Genomic DNA, 19,842 nt, shown 5'->3' with positions numbered 1-19,842 from the left:
TGCCCGATTTTAGCTGCTAGTATCCCCTTTAATTAATTGGATTTAAATTAAATCAATCCCTCTAGTTACACCAGTTAAATGGTTTACCAACAGTCACTCTACACCAGAAAGGACTTGGTACACCACAGCAACCTTAAAAACTATAAACCACAGACTTAAAGTTTTAAAATGAGAGAAATACTCCAACCAATCACCTACCTGTTTTGTGGTGACGTCACACCTTGAATACTTTTCACCTCTCTCCTTGCCTGAGATTGGAGATTGGCATGCCTACCTGAGCCTCTGGGGCCTCTTGTAGTCGCGCTGCTCCGCCTCCAACCGCTGCCGATGCCGCACTGAGGCCTACCTGAGCCTCTGGGGCCTCTTGTAGTCACGCTGCTCCGCCTCCACCCGCTGCCGATGCCGCACTGAGGCCTACCTGAGCCTCTGGGGCCTCTTGTAGTCGCTCTGCCGCGCTGCTCCGCCTCCCGCCGCTGCCGATGCCGCACTGAGGCCTACCTGAGCCTCTGGGGCCTCTTGTAGTCGCGCTGCTCCGCCTCCCGCCGCTGCCGATGCTGCACTGAGGCCTACCTGAGCCTCTGGGGCCTCTTGTAGTCGCTCTGCCGCGCTGCTCCGCCTCCAACCGCTGCCGATGCTGCACTGAGGCCTACCTGAGCCTCTGGGGCCTCTTGTAGTCGCTCTGCCGTGCTGCTCCGCCTCCACCCGCTGCTGATGCCGCACTGAGGCCTACCTGAGCCTCTGGGGCCTCTTGTAGTCGCTCTGCCGCGCTGCTCCGCCTCCACCCACTGCCGATGCCGCACTGAGGCCTACCTGAGCCTCTGGGTCCTCTTGTAGTCGCTCTGCCGCGCTGCTCCGCCTCCACCCACTGCCGATGCCGCACTGAGGCCTACCTGAGCCTCTGGGGCCTCTTGTAGTCGCGCTGCTCCGCCTCCACCTACTGCCGATGCCGCACTGAGGCCTACCTGAGCCTCTGGGGCCTCTTGTAGTCGCTCTGCCGCGCTGCTCCGCCTCCACCCGCTGCCGATGCCGCACTGAGGCCTACCTGAACCTCTTGGGGCCTCTTGTAGTCGCGCTGCTCCGCCTCCACCTGCTGCCGATGCCGCATTGAGGCCTACCTGAGCCTCTGGGGCCTCTTGTAGTCGCTCTGCCGCACTGCTCCGCCTCCACCCGATGCCGATCCCAAAGCACTTTACAGCTAGTGAAGTACTTTTGAAGTGTAGCCACTGTTGTAATGCAGCCATTTTGCGCACAGGAACAGTCCCACAAACAGCAATGTGATAACGACCAGATAATCTATTTTAGTGATGTTGGTTGAGGGATAAATATTGGCCCGAACATTGGGGAGAACTCCCCATCTCTTCTTCGAATAGTGCCTTGGGATCTTTTGCATCCACCTGAAAGAGCAGATTTAATGTCTTATCACTGCAGCACTCCCTCAGTACTGCATTGTTCTGGAGTGTCAGCCAAGATTTTGTGTTCAAGTCTCTGGAGTGGGGAACCCACAACCTTCTGACTCAGAGGCAAGAGTACTACCAACTGAGACACAGCTGACTCCTACCAACAGTGTGTGTGTTTGGCTCCATGGGGTGTTGGACAGGTTCAGTCACAGCATTATCTAAGTTTTTGAATGTTGTAACATGACTAGCTGTTTATAATTCATTCATTTTTTTTCTCTGTCTCTGTGTCTCTCTATATCTCCATACTCCTCTCATATCTCTTGTTTAATCTTTTTCCAGAATTCCTTGAATTTCCGGGAGTGTCAAGAGGCTGAGCCCCACCCACTGTGGGAGTACCCTTGCAGGGCACTCAGTGACCCATGCCAGGTCCTCACCTTCGATTTTCGCCAGGAGGTACCAGAGCAGCCAGTCTACTGCACAGGATCAATGCAGCTGTTGAGGTACGGAGAAGGGCAAGTGCCTCCCTGCACCTGATATTAAACAGGAAAGAGCTGAATAGATATTTAGCAGGCGCTTGAGGGATGTGAGAGACAGGCATAATTGAAACCTTCCGTTCACTTATGAACCCTGAATTATTGTATCAGGCTAGGTGTGTAGTGACTAAACTCTGTTTACATGAATTGTGTCTAAAAAGAAGCCACGGGTCCGATCACTGAGACTGCTGATAAATCTAGGAAAGAAAGTCACAAATCATTACCTAAAGCATAGTTTATGGTGACCTTTATCCTGTCCTGGCTGTTAGTAACTGTGCTGTTGGTTTGGGTGACTGTTTTACTGGGTGCTGAGGTAACTGGTTGCTTATTGAACACTGAGCTACAACTTACTGGGATTCTATAAATGCACAATGAGCTGGAAAGAACATTGAGGTATATCTAGCCAGTCTCAAAAGTTCAACAAATTTCATACGGTGCTCTTTATCATAGGGAGAGCGCACTCTCTCATCGAATTATAGAAATTTACGGCATAGAAGGAGGCTATTCGGCCCGCTGTGTCCGTGCCAGCCGAAAAAGAGCTATCCAGCCTAATCCCACTTCCCAGCACTTGGTCCGTAGCCTTGTAGGTTACTGCACTTCAAGTGCATATCCAAGAACTTTTTAAATGTGATGAGGGTTTCTGCCTCTACCACCCTTTCAGGCAGTGAGTTCCAGACCCCCACCACCCGCTGGATGAAAACATTTCTCCTCAACTCCCCTCTAATCCTTCTATCAATTACTTTAAATCTGTGCATCCTGGTATTGACCTCTCTGCTAAGGGAAATAGGTCCTTCCTATCCACTCTATCTAGGCCCTCATAATTTTATACACCTCAGTTAAGTCACCCCTCCACCTCCTTTGATCCAAAGAAAACATCCCCAGCTTAGCCAATCTTTCCTCATAGCTAAAATTCTCTAGTCCTGGCAACACCTCGTAAATCTCCTCTGTATTCTCTCTAGTGCAATCATATATTTCCTGTAATGAGGTGACCAGAACTGTATGCAGTATTCTAGCTGTGGCCTAACTAGTGTTTTATACAGTTCAAGCATAACCTCCCTGCTCTTACATTCTATGCCTTGGCTAATAAAGGAAAGTATCCCGTATACCTTCTTAACCAGCTTATCTACTTGTCCTGCTACCTCAGGGATCTGTGGACATGCACTCCAAGGTCCCTCTGTTCGTCTACACTTCTCAGTGTCCTACCATTTATTGTGTATTCCCTAGCCTTGTTAGCCCTCCCCAAATGCATTAACTCACACTTCTCCGGATTGAATTCTATTTACCACTTTTCTGCCCACCTGACCAGTCCATTGATATCTTCTTGCAGTCTACAGCTTTCTTCCTCACCATCAACCACACGGCCAATTTTTGTATCCTCTGCAAACTTCTTAATCATGCCCCCTACATTGAAGTCTAAATTATTGATATATACAACAAAAAGCAAGGGACATAAGAACATAAGAAGTAAGAGCAGGAGTAGGCCATACGGCCCCTTGAGCCTGCTCCACCATTCAATAAGATCATGACTGATCATCGACCTCAACTCCACTTTCCCGCCTGTTCTCCATATCCCTTGATTCCCCTAGAGTCCAAAAATCTATCTATCTCATCCCTTACTAATTTTCTGCCTTTCATTTCCAGCTTTGCTTCTCTCCCTTCTGAATCTACGCTCAGGTTCCCATCTCCCTGCCAAGCTAGTTTAAACAGCACTAGAAACCCCCCCCCTCCGCAGCCGTGAGGATATTGGTCCCGGCCCTGTTGAGGTGCAACCCGTCTGGCTTGTACAGGTCCCACCTCCCCCAGAACCAGTCCCAATGCCTCCGGAATCTAAAGCACTCCTTCCTGCACCATCTCTCCAGCCATGCATTCATCTGCTCTATCCTCCTAACTCTGTACTCCCTAGCGAATGGCACCAGGAGTAATCTGGAGATTACTACCTTTGAGGTCCAGTTTATTTAGCTCTTTCCTAGCTCCCTAAAATCTGCCTACAGGACCTCATCCTTCTTTCCAGCTATGTCATTGGTACCGAAATGGACCACGACCACTGGCTGATCACCCTCCCTCCCTCAGAGTGTCCTGCAGCCGCTTAGTGACGATCTTTACCCTGACACCAGGAAGGCAGTATATCACCCTGGAGTCATATCTGTGGCTGGAGAAATGCCTGTCTATTCCCCTAACTATTTAATACCCTATCACTATTGCTTTCCTGACTGTGGTGTATGTACCTTTAAGAGGAACTATGTTTTTTTGAAGCCCCTGGGTACTGTAGTACCGGTAGTGACCACTCGGGTATATAAGCCTGTATAGCGTCTTGTATAGTTTAGTTCACCTCCAGACTTTGTTCAGTAAACACTTGTTGAATCAACTCCTGCTTCCGGGTCTTCATTAACATATGGATACAACAGTGGCGACGAGTTAGAAACGAACTTACCTGCAATTCGGCAGCACCTCAAGGAGATCGATTCCTAAACTGTGGTTTCACCAGCTAAACGGGCTGGTGGCAGGTAGTGCACTGATCCTTCCTGGGCGACGGGCTGGGGCTCGATCGGGTAGCTCTGCAGCGGGGCCGGGCAGCGAGTCGTAAGGCAGAAGCAAACAGAGACAGAGGGTGGAGCACTCAGGACACGGCCGGCGCTACAAAGCAGGTCGGCGTTCGGACCAAGCAAAGGGAGGGGAAAGTCCCAGAGAGTCCGACAGGAACGATTCTCCAAGTGACGGAGAAACTGTTTAAAAATATATATGTGAATAAAAACCACGGAGAACAGCGTTGGCAGCGGCGGGAAAGCGCGGGAGGCGCCATCTTGACTCGGCAGGGAAGAAGGGAAAACGCGGGAGGCGCCATTTTTGATTTTCAGGATGCCTAAGACTGGCAATATTACTGCTTTCGATAGTGATATAGAGGATTGGACCACATATGTGGAAAGAGTGGAGGTATATTGCAAGGCGAATGAAGTAGCGGATGATAAAAAGGCATCGGTACTTCTAAATCTGATGGGCGCAAGGACATACGGGCTGTTACGAAACTTGATCACTCCAGCCAAACCGATGGACAAGAATTTTAAGGAGATTGTTGATACCCTACAGGAGCACTTAAACCCAACACCGCTGCTGATAGCGGAACGATTCAAATTCTTCAGGAGGAATCAGCACAAGAATGAAAGTAACGCTGATTACCTCACCAAATTACGAAAGCTATCTAAGCACTGCCAATTCGGGGCAGGACTGGCAGATTCTCTACGAGACAAATTCGTCTGTGGTCTCCTAAGCGAAGGAACACAGAAAAGACTACTTTCTGAGAAAGATTTGACACTGGACAAGGCTTTCAGTGTGGCTGTATTATACGAAGCAGCAGCAAGAGGAGCTGCAGAGATACAGCAAAAGCCACAGGACTTCGGCACCCATGAAATGACACGGGGTTTCGAGAGATGTTATCGCTGCGGCAGATCCACCCATGACCAGAGGGACTGCTGGTTCAAGGACAAAGCATGCAGGCAATGCGGAAAGATGGGACACATTGCACGTGTATGCCGATCTGGAAAAAAATCCGCTGATAGTAAAAAGGTCAATAAGGAAAAGTACAGGAAGGTACAAATGATGACGGACAGTAGCTCCGAAGACCAGAAGAGCGATAGCGACTCTGAAAACAAGAGACTAAGCTGTCTCAAATTACATAATGTAATTGCCAAAGAAGATTACCAGACCATTTGGGTTACCCTCACAATAGCGGGGTCCCCAGTTAAAATGGAGCTAGATACAGGATCAGCTCTGACCGTCATAAGTCGACGGGATTACGAACGGCTATTTCCGCATATACCTTTGAAAGACACATCCATTATCTTGAAGACATATACGGGGCAGAAAGTATACCCCAGAGGGAAAATAAGGGTGCCTGTTGTATACAACGGCAAGGAAATACAGAAGTTGTATTTATACGTTCTGCAAGATGGTGGTCCACCATTGTTGGGACGTGAATGGATCAGAAAGATACGTTTGGACTGGCACTCCATTCAGGCACTGACGGTGACCAGTAAGAAAAAAAATGATGATGACGTCATCCCTGGACGATTAAAAGAAATCTTGGCTAACGCCAAAGAAGTGTTTCAACAGGAACTAGGAACCCTGAAAGGCGCCACCGCCTCAATAAAAGTGGAAGATGCGGCAATTCCCAAGTTTTTTAAGGCAAGGCCGGTGCCATACGCAATTCGTCCAGCAGTCGAGGCAGAGCTGGAGAATTTGGAGAAAGCAGGCGTGTTATCCAAGGTAGATTGGAGCGAGTGGGCAACACCCATCGTCCCGGTCATGAAGAAAACGTTGAATAATGATAAATCTGAAGAACAGAGAAAAATTCGCATCTGTGGGGACTTCAAGGTGACTGTAAACCCAGTTCTTCATACGGTACAGTATCCTCTTCCGAGGATAGAAGATATTTTCGCCTCACTATCCGGAGGGAAACGTTTCACCAAAATTGACTTGGCACAGGCATATCTGCAGATGGAGGTTGAGGAGACCTCTAAAAAAATATCTCACGATAAACACACACAAAGGCCTGTACCAGTACAATCGGCTAGTTTTCGAAGTAGCATCAGCTCCAGCTATCTGGCAAAGAGCTATGGAGCAAGTACTGCAAGGGATTCCGGGGACTCAATGCTACCGAGACGACATCCTTGGAACAGGAGAAAATGACAACGAGCACCTTGCCAATTTGGAGCAGGTGTTCATGAGGCTGAGAGAATGGGGCCTACAAGCAAATCGCCCCAAGTGCGAATTTTTCCAGAAACAAATATCATATTGTGGCCATGTCATTAACGAAGAAGGGTTGCATAAATCACCTGAAAAAATTGAAGCGGTCGTAAAAGCCCCAGCGCCTGAAAATGTCTCACAATTAAGGTCGTTCCTGGGATTAATAAATTACTATCATAAATTTTTACCGAACTTGTCAACGGTTCTGCACCCTCTTAACGCACTGCTACAAACGGGAGTAATTTGGAAATGGAGCGAAGACTGTAAACGTGCCTTCCATAAATGCAAAGGCTTGATCACGTCCAAGGAAGTGTTGGCTCATTACAACCCATCACTGCCAATCAGGCTGGCGTGCGATGCATCCCCTTATGGCGTGGGAGCGGTATTATCGCATAAATTCCCTGATGGCTCGGAGCGGCCGATAGCTTTTGCGTCATGCTCATTGAACTCAGCTGAGCGTAACTATGCCCAGATCGACAGGGAGGCACTCAGCCTGGTGTGGGGGGTGAAGAAATTCAACCATTACCTACACGGACAAAAGTTTACCTTGTTGACTGACCATCAACCCCTCGTCTCCATATTCAACCCTAAAAAGGGCGTTCCCATTATGACAGCGCAAAGGCTACAGAGGTGGTCCCTTTTCCTAGGGGCACACCAATATGACATAGAATACAAAGGAACAAAACAGCATGGGAATGCTGACGGTTTATCGCGCCTACCGTTGCCAACGGTAGAAGAGGCACCTACAGTGGACCCAGTGGAGATGTTCCACTCGACCATAGTTGAATGTCTACCAGTGACAAATTCTACCATTGAAAAGGAAACGAGAAATGACCCGACTCTCTCATGAGTCTACGATTTAATGGTGAAGGGATGGCCAGCACATGGCGAACCACTGTTGCCAGCATTCTCGCAACGAAGAGAACAGCTGTCAGTGTGCTGAGGAACCTTGATGTGTGGATCCAGAGTGGTGATTCCACCCAAACTCCAGGATAAAGTGCTAAAGGAGCTTCACGAGGGGCATCTGGGTGGAGTGAAAATGAAGAACTTAGCCAGAGCGTTTGTGTGGTGGCCAGGTATCGATGGAGACATCGAAGAAATGACCAAGAGCTGTCTAGGATGCCAGAAGGTCCAAAACGCCCCACCACAAGCCCCTCTACATCCATGGGAGTGGCCCTCATCTCCCTGGCAAAGGGTACATATCGACTTTGCTGGTCCATTTATGGACTCAATGTTCTTAATCGCGGTTGATGCACACTCCAAGTGGCCGGAGGTAATAAAGATGTCCTCCACCACCACGGAAAAAACCATCACAGTATTAAGGACCATATTCGCCAGGAATGGGCTGCCTGAACAGATCTGTTTTGAAAATGGACCGCAATTTGTACCCGAAGAATTCAGGAAGTTCTTAAAAAAAACAACGGGGTTAAGCACTACACGTCCGCCCCATACCATCCCGCCACCAATGGATTAGCTGAAAGGTTTGTCCAGACCTTCAAGAAGGCCATAAAGGCCATGGGTAATGAAGACATAAATCTACAACATAAGGTAGATAACTTCTTGTTTGCATACAGGAATGCAACACATGTGGTTACAAACCAAACCCCCGCCATGATGTTTTTCAATAGAAGACTAAGATGCTGGCTGGATTTGATCAAGCCAAACATCAGAAGGGACGTAGAGAACCAGCAATTTCAAGGCATGAATGAAAGGCCAACTAGAACCTTCCAGATAGGTCAACAAGTTTTGGCCCGGGACTACCGTACCGAGAAATGGCAGCCTGGAACTATTTGCACACGACTAGGACCACTGATGTATACCGTGGACATTGGAGAAAGCATAATAAGACGCCATGCTGACCAGATCATAGAGTCATCCGAAAAGGGACAACCTACACCACAACTCTATACGCCTAATGATGAAGCAGAGATACCCATAGTATCTACCCCCGATCCGGTGATACTGGAACTAGATGAACCCGACACTGGCATTCAAGCCGAATCGACCTTGCCAAAAGAACCGACTACACCACCGAAACCTACTACACCACCGAGGCGTTATCCGGACCGAGTCAGGAAGCCTCCAGAGAGACTGAATTTGTAATTAATTAACTTCAGCAAATGTGTAGATTATTGTTCTTGTAAAAATGTTAATTAATGATTACTTAAAATATTATGTACTATTTATCTAAAAGGGGAGGAATTGTGGTGTATGTACCTTTAAGAGGAACTATGTTTTTTTTAAGCCCCTGGGTACTGTAGTACCGGTAGTGACCACTCGGGTATATAAGCCTGTATAGCGTCTTGTATAGTTGAGTTCACCTCCAGACTTTGTTCAGTAAACACTTGTTGAATCAACTCCTGCTTCCGGGTCTTCATTAACATACGGATACAACACTGACCTTCCTTCTCCCCCCGCCCCTGTACAGCTGAGGCACCCATGGTGCCGTGGCCTTGGCTCTGGCTATACTCTCCAGAGGAACCATCACCCTCACAGTATACTGGTTAGAGAGCGAGATGCACTCAGGGGACTCCTGCACTACCTGCCTGGTGGTCCTTGTCTGTCTGACGGTCACCCATTCCCTCTCTGCCTGCAAACTCTTAAGCTGCAGGGTGACCACTTCCTGAAACGTGCTATCCATTTAGCTCTCAGCCTTGCGGATGCACTGCAATGACGCCAGAAACATAGAAACATAGAAGATAGGAGCAGGAGTAGGCCATTCGGCCCCTCGAGCCTGCTCCGCCATTCAATGCGATCATGGCTGATCATCCAAATTCAGTACCCGGTCCCTCCTTTCTCCCCATATCCCTTGATCCCTTTAGCCTTAAGAAATATATCCAACTCCTTTTTGAATATATTTAATGAATTGGCCTCTACTGCCTTCTGTGGTAGAGAATTCCACAGGTTCACCACTCTCTGGGTGAAGAAATTCCTCCTCATTTCTGTCCCAAATGGCTTACCCCTTATCCTTAGACTGTGACCCCTGGTTCTGGACTCCCCGACCATCAGGAACATCCTTCCTGCATCTAGTCTGTCCAGTCCTGTCAGAATTTTATAAGTTTCAATGAGATCCCCTCTCATTCTTCTAAACTCCAGCGAGTATAAGCCCAATCGACCCAATCTCTCCTCATACGTCATTCCTGCCATCCCAGGTATCAGCCTGGTGAATCTTCGCTGAATTCCTTCTATGGCAAGAACATCCTTCCTCAGATAAGGCGCCCATAACTGCACACAATACTCAAGGTGTGGTCTCACCAAGGCCCTGTACAACTGCAGCAAGACATCCTTGTTCCTGTACTCAAACCCTCTCGCTATGATGGCCAACATACCATTTGCCTTCTTAACCGCCTGCTGCACCTGCATGCTTACCTTCAGCGACTGGTGCACAAGGACACCCAGGTCTCGTTGCACTTCCCCTTCTCCCAATCTATTGCCATTCAGATAATAATCTGCCTTCCTGTTTTTGCCACCAAAGTGGATAACCTCACATTTATCCACGTTATATTGCATCTGCCATACTTCTGCCGAATCACCCAACCTGTCCAAATCGTCCTGGAGTTTCACGACATCCTCCTCACAGCACACATGCCCACCCAGCTTTGTGTCGTCTGCAAATTTGGAGATATTACATCTAGTTCCCTTGTCTAGATCATTAATATATATTGTGAATAGCTGGGGTCCAAGGACCGATCCCTGCGGTACCCCACTAGTCACTGCCTGCCACTCGGGAAAAGACCCGTTTATTCCAACTCTTTGCTTTCTGTCTGCCAACCAGTTCTCTACCTTGTCCCCAATCCCATGTGCCTTAACTTTACACGCTAATCTCTTATGCGGGACCTTATCGAAAGCCTTCTGAAAGTCCAAATGCACCACATCCACTGGTTCTCCCTTATCTATTTTACCAGTTACATCCTCAAAAAATTCCAGTAGCTTAGTCAAGCACGATTTACCTTTTGTAAATCCATGTTGACTTTGTCCGATCCTGTCACTGTTTTCCAAGTGCTCTGCTATTACATCTTTTATAATGGAACTGGAGCTCTGAAACCTGGAGCTCGAGATCCTTCAGCTGATGACACTTCCTACATGTGGTTGTCCAGGACACAAGAAGCATCCTGGACTTCCCACATGGCACAGGATATAGAGTGAGTGCTATCGTGGGGCGTGCGCTCCCACTATTTGTCGCCGGGAGCTACCTCTATCTATCAACATCATATACTACTGCATCATACTTCTCAGTCATTTCTCTTACTTATCCATTCAGTTCGGCCTTGAATTTGTCGACCATGTATGTCTCTGCTGCTCACCAGTGAGTTTGCTCTGTACAGTCACCACTGTCTGTAAAGTAGTTACTTCTAAACTCTCTGTTCACCTTTCCTTTGCCGAGCTGCAGTCAAACCCCTCCCCACCCTTATAGAATCATAGAATGGTTACAGCATGGAAGAAAGCCATTCTGAAAGGATATTTACTTGTCCTGGCCCCTTTGGGGCTATCCCGGATCAGGTGTATTTCTCAGATGTTCACTTTCAACTAAAGTTTGAGGTAGCCGAATCCTAAAGACACTTAACTGGGTCTAAAAGTCTGGCTATTTCTCCCTAAACGAAAGGAGTAACCCGAGAATGTTACCGTCCTCCAGATAGCGCTTTTAATAAGTTTAGCCAGACTGTAACGTCCTGGATATTATGAGGGTCCGGAGATCTCCCCTCAGAAAAATGTACCTCTTCACCAAGGAGTGTACAGAGATCGAGTTCGCGAGTTATTGATACAGAAGACTTATGTGAGACTATTCTAAAAATATATAGAGATTTATTAAAAGAACCGACATGCAATTTACAGTTGGTGAATCAGTTAATCGCAACATTAACAGTTCTAAAAAGGGAAAAAATACAATTTATTTTTAACAGAGAAGCTTACTTTTAAATCTTAACTTCGCTACTGTATTATAGTTCTTGAAATTTTCTATACAGGATATCCATCAATATCAAAATACCTTTGATTCCCTGAGGTGCAAAGAGTGGAAGACCACAGAGCCGCCTTTGTAGTCGAGAATCACCTTGCCCGATTAAAGCGACTCTGATATCCCATTTGAGACTTCAATATTTATACCCTTTTTCAGTTGTATTTCCTTTAAGGTTTCTACTAATGCAAGTTAATTATCACTATTCATCTTTCTGCTGACCTCTGCAATTCTTTACTGCCATATCAACTTGTAATATTCCAGAATCTGCCACATTTTCAGGTGTTCTGGGTTCACCATATAAACAGGTGTGAAAGGCAGATGTCCCTTATTTTATATGTCATCTTTACGAGGGCAGATGTTCCTTATCTTATATGCCATCTTTACGAAGTTTCGTTTATATCACATATCCAGGGTTGACCATTGTGTTGTTCCCAAAAAGTCAGCTACTCAGAGCCATCCCATTCTTCTGTTTCAATAAGGTTAGTTATTCAAGGTCAACAACTTGTCCTGTTTCAATAGCCAGAATTCTTTCATAGCTATTTCACAGTTAGGTTTCTAAATTTCCAAACCCAGTTTGTCATGTTTTAAAGAATTTATAAGGTAGAGTTCCTTATAAGGTACTCTTCAGGGTCAACCACTGTCTTATCTCAACAAGGCCAGAATTCTTTCATAAGATAGTGTATTTTTCTAAAAAGGCTATATAGTATATTCCTTCACAATTTGGCCCGTTGAGCCTGTGCCAGCTCCCTGCAAGAGCACCTCAGCTAGTCCCACACTTCCCCCCCCTCCCCCCCCCCACCCCCCCCACTGACCCTTCCCCATAGCCCTGCAAATTTTTTCCTTTCAGGTACTTATCTAACTCCCTTTTGAAAGCCGTGATTGAATCTGCCTCTACCACCCTTTCAGGCAGTGCATTCCAGATCCTAACCACTCGCTGTGTAAAAAAAAGTTTTTTCTTACGTCGCCTTTGGTTCTTTTGCCAATCACCTTAAATCTGTGTCCTCTGGTTCTCAACCCTTCTGCCAATGGGAACAGTTACTTTCTACTCTGTCCAGACCCCTCATGATTTTGAACACCTCTATCAAATCTTCTCTTAATCTTCTCTGCTCTAAGGAGAACAACCCGAGCTTCTCCAGTCTATTCACGTAACTGAAGTCCCTCATCTCTGGAATTATTCTCTTAAATCTTTTCTGCACCCTCTCTAAGGCCTTAACATCCTTCCTAAAGTGCGGTGCCCAGAATTGGACACAATACTCCAGTTGAAGCTGAACCAGTGTTTTATATAGGTTCATCATAATTTCCATGCTTTTGTACTCTAGACCTCTATTCAGGAAGCTTTTTTAACTGCTTTCTCCACCTGCCCTGCCACCTTCAACGATTTGTGTACATATACCCCTAGGTCTCTCTGTTCATGCACCCCCTTTAGGGTTGTACCCTTTAGTTTATATTTTCTCTCTTCATTCTTTCTACCCAAATGTATCACTTCGCACTTTCCTGCATTAAATTTCATCTGCCACGTATCCGCCCCATTCCACAAGCCTGTCTATGTCCTCTTGAAGTCTGTCACTATCCTCCTCACTGTTCACTATACTTCCAAGTTTTGTGTCATCTGCAAATTTTGAAATTGTGCCCTGTACACCCACATCCAAATCATTAATATATATCAAGAAAAGCACTGGTCCTAGAACTGACCCCTGGGGAACACGACTGCATACCTTCCTCCAGTCCGAAAAACAACCGTTCACCGCTACTCTCGGTTTCCTGTCACTTAGACAATTTCATACCCATGCTGCCATTGTCCCTTTTATTCCATGGGCTTCAACTTTGCTGGCAAGCCTGTTATGTGGCACTTTGTCGAACACCTTTTGGAAATCCATGTACACCATGTCAACCGCATTGCCCTCATCAACCCTCTCTGTTACCTCATCAAAAAACTCGATCAAGTTGGTTAAACATGATTTGCCCTTAACAAATCTGTGCTGGCTTTCCTTAACCAAGTGACTGTTAATTTTGTCCCTGATTATTGTTTATCAAAGCTTCCCCACTACCGAGGTTAAACTGACTGGCCTATAGTTGCCGGGTTTATCTTTACACCCTTTTTTGAACAAGAGTATAACATTTGCAATTCTCCAGTCCTCTGGCACCACCCCCGTTTCTAAGGAGAATTAGAAGATTATGGCCAGTACCTCCGCGATTTCTTCCTTCACTTCCCTCAGCGTCCTAGGATGCATCCCATCTGGTCCTGGTGACTTATTTCCTTTTAAGTACACCCAGCCTTTCTAGTACCTCGTCTTTATCAATTCTTATCCCATCCAGTATCTCCTCTACCTCCTCCTTCACTATGTCTATGGCAGCATTTTCTTCCTTGGCGAAGACAGATGCAAAGTACTCATTTAGTACCTCAGCCACACCCTCTGCCTCCATGCGTAGGTCTCCTTCTTGGTCTCTAATCGGCCCCACCCCTCCTCTTGCTACCCGTTTACTATTTATATGCCTATAGACGACTTTTGGATTACCTTTTATGTTAGCTGCCATTCTATTCTCATACCTTCTCTTTGCCCGTCTTATTTGTTTTTCACTTCTCCTCTGAACCTTCTATATTTAGCCTGATTCTCAGATGTATTCTCGACCTGATATCTGTCATACGCACTCTTTTTCTGCTTCATCTCACTCTCTATCTCTTTCGTCATCCAGGGAGCTCTAACTTTAGTTGCCTTACCTTTCTCCCTAGTGGGAATGTGCCTCGATTGTACCTGAACTATTTCCTCTTTAAAGGCAGCCCATTGTTCCACTACAGTTTTGCCTGCTAATTTACCCGGGCCAAATGCGTTCTCATCCCACTGAAATTTGCCTACCTCCAAGTAAGTATTTTACTCTAGATTGCTCCCTGTCCTTTTCCATAGCTAATCTAAACTTCATGATACTATGGTCAGTGTTCCCTAAATGTTCACCTACTAACACTTGCTCCACTTGACCTACCTCATTCCCCAGAACCAGATCCAGTAATGCCTCCTTCCTTGTTGGGCCGGAAACATACTGATCAAGAGAGTTCTCCTGAACACACTTCAGAAATTCTTCCCCCTCTCTGCCCTTTACGCTATTACTATCCCAGTCTATATTAGGATAGTTGAAGTCCCCCATTATCACTACTTTATAGTTCTTGCATCTCTCAGTAATTTCTCTGCAAATTTGCTCCTCCATATTTTTCCCACTAGTTGGTAGTCTATAGAATACACCTAGTAGTGTAATGGCACCTCTATTATTTCTTAACTCTAACCAAATAGATTCTGTCCTTGACCCCTCCAGGACATCCTCTCTCTCCAGCACTGTAATATTCTCCTTAACCAATACTGCCACACCACCTCCTATCTTTCCTGAACACACTATATCCAGGAATATTTAATACCCAATCCTGCCCTGCCCTTTTTTGAGCCAGGTCTCTGTTATTGCCACGACATCATATTCCCATGTGGCTATTTCCGCCTGTAGCTCACCAACCTTGTTTACTATGCTTCGTGCGTTCACATACATACACTGTAAACCTATCTTAGACTATCCTGTGTTCTCTCTTAGTCTGACCCCACCTAATACCTTACTATTTCTTGCTTTAGTGCTCTCTGTCTGTCTTTTGTGCACCTTGTTTCTCCTTTCTAATGCTACATCCTGGTGCCCATCTCCCTGCCAACTTAGTTTAAACCCTCCCCAACAGCACTAGCAAATCTTCCTGCGAGATTATTGGTACCGGCTCTGTTGAGGTGCAACCCGTCCGGCCTGTACAGGTCCCACCTTCCCCAGAACCGGTCCCAATGTCCCAGGAATCTGAAGCCCTCCCTCCTGCACCGTCTCTCCAACCACGCATTCATCTGTTCTATCCTCCTATTTCTATACTCACTCGTGTGGCACCGGGAGTAATCCGGAGATTACTACCTTTGAGGTCCTGCTTTTTAATCTCTCTCCTAGCTCCCTAAAATCTACCCGCAGGACCTCATCCCTCTTTCTACCTATGTCGTTGGTACCAACATGAACCACGACCTCTGGCTGTTCACCCCCCACCCCCCCCCCCCCCATAGAATGTTCTGTGGTTTGTGATGTATTATTAAGTTTCCATTTATCACATCCTTTAGAATCTTAAATTCCCTTAATAACATTTCTCGTGTATTGATTTTTTTTTAATGTTGTTAAATTGCTTGTTTATTTTCTAGATCTGGCACTTGCCATGGAGTAGTGCTTTGGATGGACTATTGCCTAACTGATGACATCACCATCAGCACGGGGTTAACCAGGCCCCACTCTCATACGGTAATAATCCTTTATTCAATTTCACAGTAAGATGAAGCCCAACAGAACCTGGGCACTGGGCCAGGAAGTAAATCTGTGCTGTGGTATATCGGTATTGTGACAGAATGAAACAGGAAATGGGCCATTGGTAATGGTGAAGAACCGGTAGTGGGATATTGATAATGGTGCTGGGAATGGAGCAGGCAGTGGGATATTGGTGCTGGGAATGGAGCAGGCAGTGGGATATTGATGCTGGGAATGGAGCAGGCAGTGGGATATTGGTGCTGGGAATGGAGCAGGCAGTGGGATATTGGTGCTGGGAATGGAGCAGGCAGTGGGATATTGATGCTGGGAATGGAGCAGGCAGTGGGATATTGATGCTGGGAATGGAGCAGGCAGTGGGATATTGGTGCTGGGAATGGAGCAGGCAGTGGGATATTGATGCTGGGAATGGAGCAGGCAGTGGGATATTGATGCTGGGAATGGAGCAGGCAGTGGAATATTGATGCTGGGAATGGAGCAGGCAGTGGGATATTGGCACTGGGAATGGAGCAGGCAGTGGGATATTGGTGCTGGGAATGGAGCAGGCAGTGGGATATTGATGCTGGGAATGGAGCAGGCAGTGGGATATTGGTGCTGGGAATGGAGCAGGCAGTGGGATATTGGTGCTGGGAATGGAGCAGGCAGTGGGATATTGGTGCTGGGAATGGAGCAGGCAGTGGGATATTGATGCTGGGAATGGAGCAGGCAGTGGGATATTGGTGCTGGGAATGGAGCAGGCAGTGGGATATTGATGCTGGGAATGGAGCAGGCAGTGGGATATTGATGCTGGGAATGGAGCAGGCAGTGGAATATTGATGCTGGGAATGGAGCAGGCAGTGGGATATTGGCACTGGGAATGGAGCAGGCAGTGGGATATTGGTGCTGGGAATGGAGCAGGCAGTGGGATATTGGTGCTGGGAATGGAGCAGGCAGTGGAATATTGATGCTGGGAATGGAGCAGGCAGTGGGATATTGGCGCTGGGAATGGAGCAGGCAGTGGGATATTGGTGCTGGGAATGGAGCAGGCAGTGGGATATTGGTGCTGGGAATGGAGCAGGCAGCGGGATATTGATGCTGGGAATGGAGCAGGCAGTGGGATATTGGTGCTGGGAATGGAGCAGGCAGTGGGATATTGATAATGGTGCAGGGAATGGAGCTCCCGCTGCACTTCTGAGTAAAGCACACTTAGATTTCAGACCTCCCACCCGTTTTCAGAGCCGTCATGAGTTCAGAGACTACCCGAATGCCAACAATCACGATTCCCAAGCCTCCTGATTGCCGACTCTCCAGTCCCTGCCGACTGCGATCCACACGGTCGCAGCTCTCTGTGGCAGTTGCCATGTGATGTCCCTGAGCCTTAGGCTTTTACAGCAGCCATTGGTGTCACAGAACGGGAGGGGTGGGTGCGGGCTACTGCGGTGGGAAATTTAAATAGCTGATCTCCCGGGCTGCTGGAGGCACAGCTCAGGAGAGGGTCCCCCGATTGCAGGTAAGGCCTCACAGCGTCGGCGGGAATCCTGAGCGGCAGAGCGGGGCTATAAAAGTCCCAGAGACCAGGTAAGGCCTCACAGCGTCGGCGGGAATCTCGAGCGGCAGAGCGGGGCTATAAAAGCCCCAGAGACCAGGTAAGGCCTCACAGCGTCGGCGGGAATCTCGAGTGGCAGAGCGGGTCTATAAAAGCCCCAGAGACCAGGTAAGGCCTCACAGCGTCGGCGGGAATCTCGAGCGGCAGAGCGGGGCTATAAAAGCCCCAGAGATCAGGTAAGGCCTCACAGCGTCGGCGGGAATCTCGAGCGGCAGAGCGGGGCTATGAAAGGCTCCCGAGACCAGTCTCCAGTCTGGAAGGAGAGAGGTAAAAAGTAATCCAAGTGTGACGTCACCAGAAAGCGGGTAAGTGATTGGTTGGTAAGTATTTCTCACTTTTAAGCTTAAATCTCTTTGGTTTATAGTTTCTAAGGTGTGATATTCACCATCTAGAATCGGGGCAGAGGATATTTAAGAATATTAATAAATTTAATTAATTACATAGAATGGGAGATCAGGCGATGTGTTGCTGCTGCAATATGTGGGAGCTGGTGAACACCATTGATGCTCACAGTGATCACATTTGCAGTAAGTGTTGGCTGCTCGAGGAACTCCGGCTCCGTGTTGAAGAGCTGGAGTCCGAGCTTCAAACACTGAGACACATCAGGGAGGGGGAGAGTTACCTGGACTCTGTGTATCACGAGGTAGTCACACCAATTAGATTAATTAATTCAGATGTAGTCCGTGGCCAGGGTCAGGATGGTGTGACTAGAAGTGAGGCAGGTACGGGGATCCAGGAGGTAGTGTTGGAGGAGCCGCAGCCCTTGCACTTGTCCAACAGGTTCGAGGCTCTTACTCCCTGTGGGGACAGGAGCAGGGACTGCAGGGAGGATGAGCAACCTGGCCACAGCACCTTGGAGCAGGGGGCCATTCAAGTGGGGGGAGTTAAAAGAAATGTTGCAGTGGTAGGGGATAGTATCGTTAGGGGGATAGATAGAGTTCTTTGCAGCCGAGAGCGAGAGTCCCGAAGGCTGTGTTGCCTGCCCGGTGCCAGGGTTAAGGACATCTCCTCTGGACTGGAGAGAAACTTGGAGGGGGAGGATCCAGTTGTCGTGGTCCATGTTGGTACCAACGACATAGATAGGACAAGGAAGGAGGTTCTGCTGAGGGAGTTTGAGCAGCTAGGGGCCAAATTAAAAAGCAGAACCACAAAGGTAATAATCTCTGGATTATTACCTGAGCCACGAGCGAATTTGGCTAGGACAAATAAAATTAGAGAGTTAAATGCGTGGCTCAAAGACTGGTGTGGGAGAAATGGGTTTTGCTTCCTGGGACACTGGCACCAGTACTGGGGCAGGAGGGAGCTGTTCCGTTGGGACGGGCTTCACTTGGCCAGTGCTGGGACTAGAGTCCTGGCGGATCATATAACTGGGGCTGTAGAGAGGGCTTTAAACTAACTTGTGGGGGGGGAGATTCCTAGAGAGCAAATAATAAAAATGACAACAGAGAAGGTCATAGACTTAGGTAGCAGTGGGGAAATTAAAAACCAGAGCGTGTCAGGAAGGGGCAGAAGGTATGGAGTAAAAGGTAAAGTAATAAAAAGGGCAAAAGCAGGAACTAAGTGTCACAAAACAACTTTGAAAGTTCTCTATCTGAATGCACGTAGCATTCGTAACAAAATAGACGAGTTAATGGCACAAATAACTACATATGGGTATGATCTTGTGGCCATTACAGAAACATGGCTGCAGGGTGACAATGCCTGGGAATTAAACATACCAGGTTATTTAACGATCAGGAAGGACAGGCAGAAAGGAAGGGGAGGTGGGGTGGCTATGTTAATAAAGGAAGGAATCACTGTAATACAGAGAAATGATATTGGGTCAAAAGATCAGGATAATGAAACAGTTTGGGTGGAGGTAAGGAATAATAAGGGGAAAAAAACACTAGTGGGCGTAGTCTATAGGCCTCCGAACAGTGGCAACTCTGTTGGACGGAGTATCAATCAGGAAATAGTTGAGGCTTGTAATAAGGGAACATCTATAATTATGGGGGATTTTAACTATCATATTAATTGGACAAATCAAATTGGGCAGGGCTGCCTTGAGGATGAGTTCATTGAGTGTATTAGGGATGGGTTTCTTGAGCAGTATGTAACTGAACCGACCAGCGGGCAAGCAACCTTAGATCTGGTCCTGTGTAACGAGATGGGATTAATTAAAAATGTCCTAGTAAAGGATCCCCTTGGAATGAGTGACCATAACATGGTTGAATTCCATATTCAATTAGAGGGTGAGAAGGTTGGATCTCAAACAAGCGTGCTAAGCTTGAATAAAGGAGACTATGAAGGTATGAGAGCGGAATTGAGTAG

At 47.3% G+C, this 19,842-nt stretch overlaps 1 protein-coding gene across 1 annotated transcript in view; it reads left to right on the top strand.

The window, feature by feature from the left end:
- Positions 1-19,842, top strand: part of prmt7 (protein arginine methyltransferase 7) — an 85,501-nt gene that overhangs the window by 61,975 nt on the left and 3,684 nt on the right. The window contains exons 15-16 of the mRNA XM_085991146.1: positions 1,737-1,897; positions 15,830-15,926. Of these exons, the coding sequence (XP_085847272.1) occupies positions 1,737-1,897; positions 15,830-15,926 (258 nt within the window). The remainder of the gene's footprint in view (positions 1-1,736; positions 1,898-15,829; positions 15,927-19,842) is intronic.

This window comes from Somniosus microcephalus, chromosome 6 (assembly GCF_052327205.1).
Source record: "Somniosus microcephalus isolate GS21.2 chromosome 6, FLI_Smic_1.0, whole genome shotgun sequence".
Classification (NCBI taxonomy): domain Eukaryota; kingdom Metazoa; phylum Chordata; class Chondrichthyes; order Squaliformes; family Somniosidae; genus Somniosus; species Somniosus microcephalus.
This window is presented reverse-complemented; position numbering and strand designations above follow the sequence as displayed.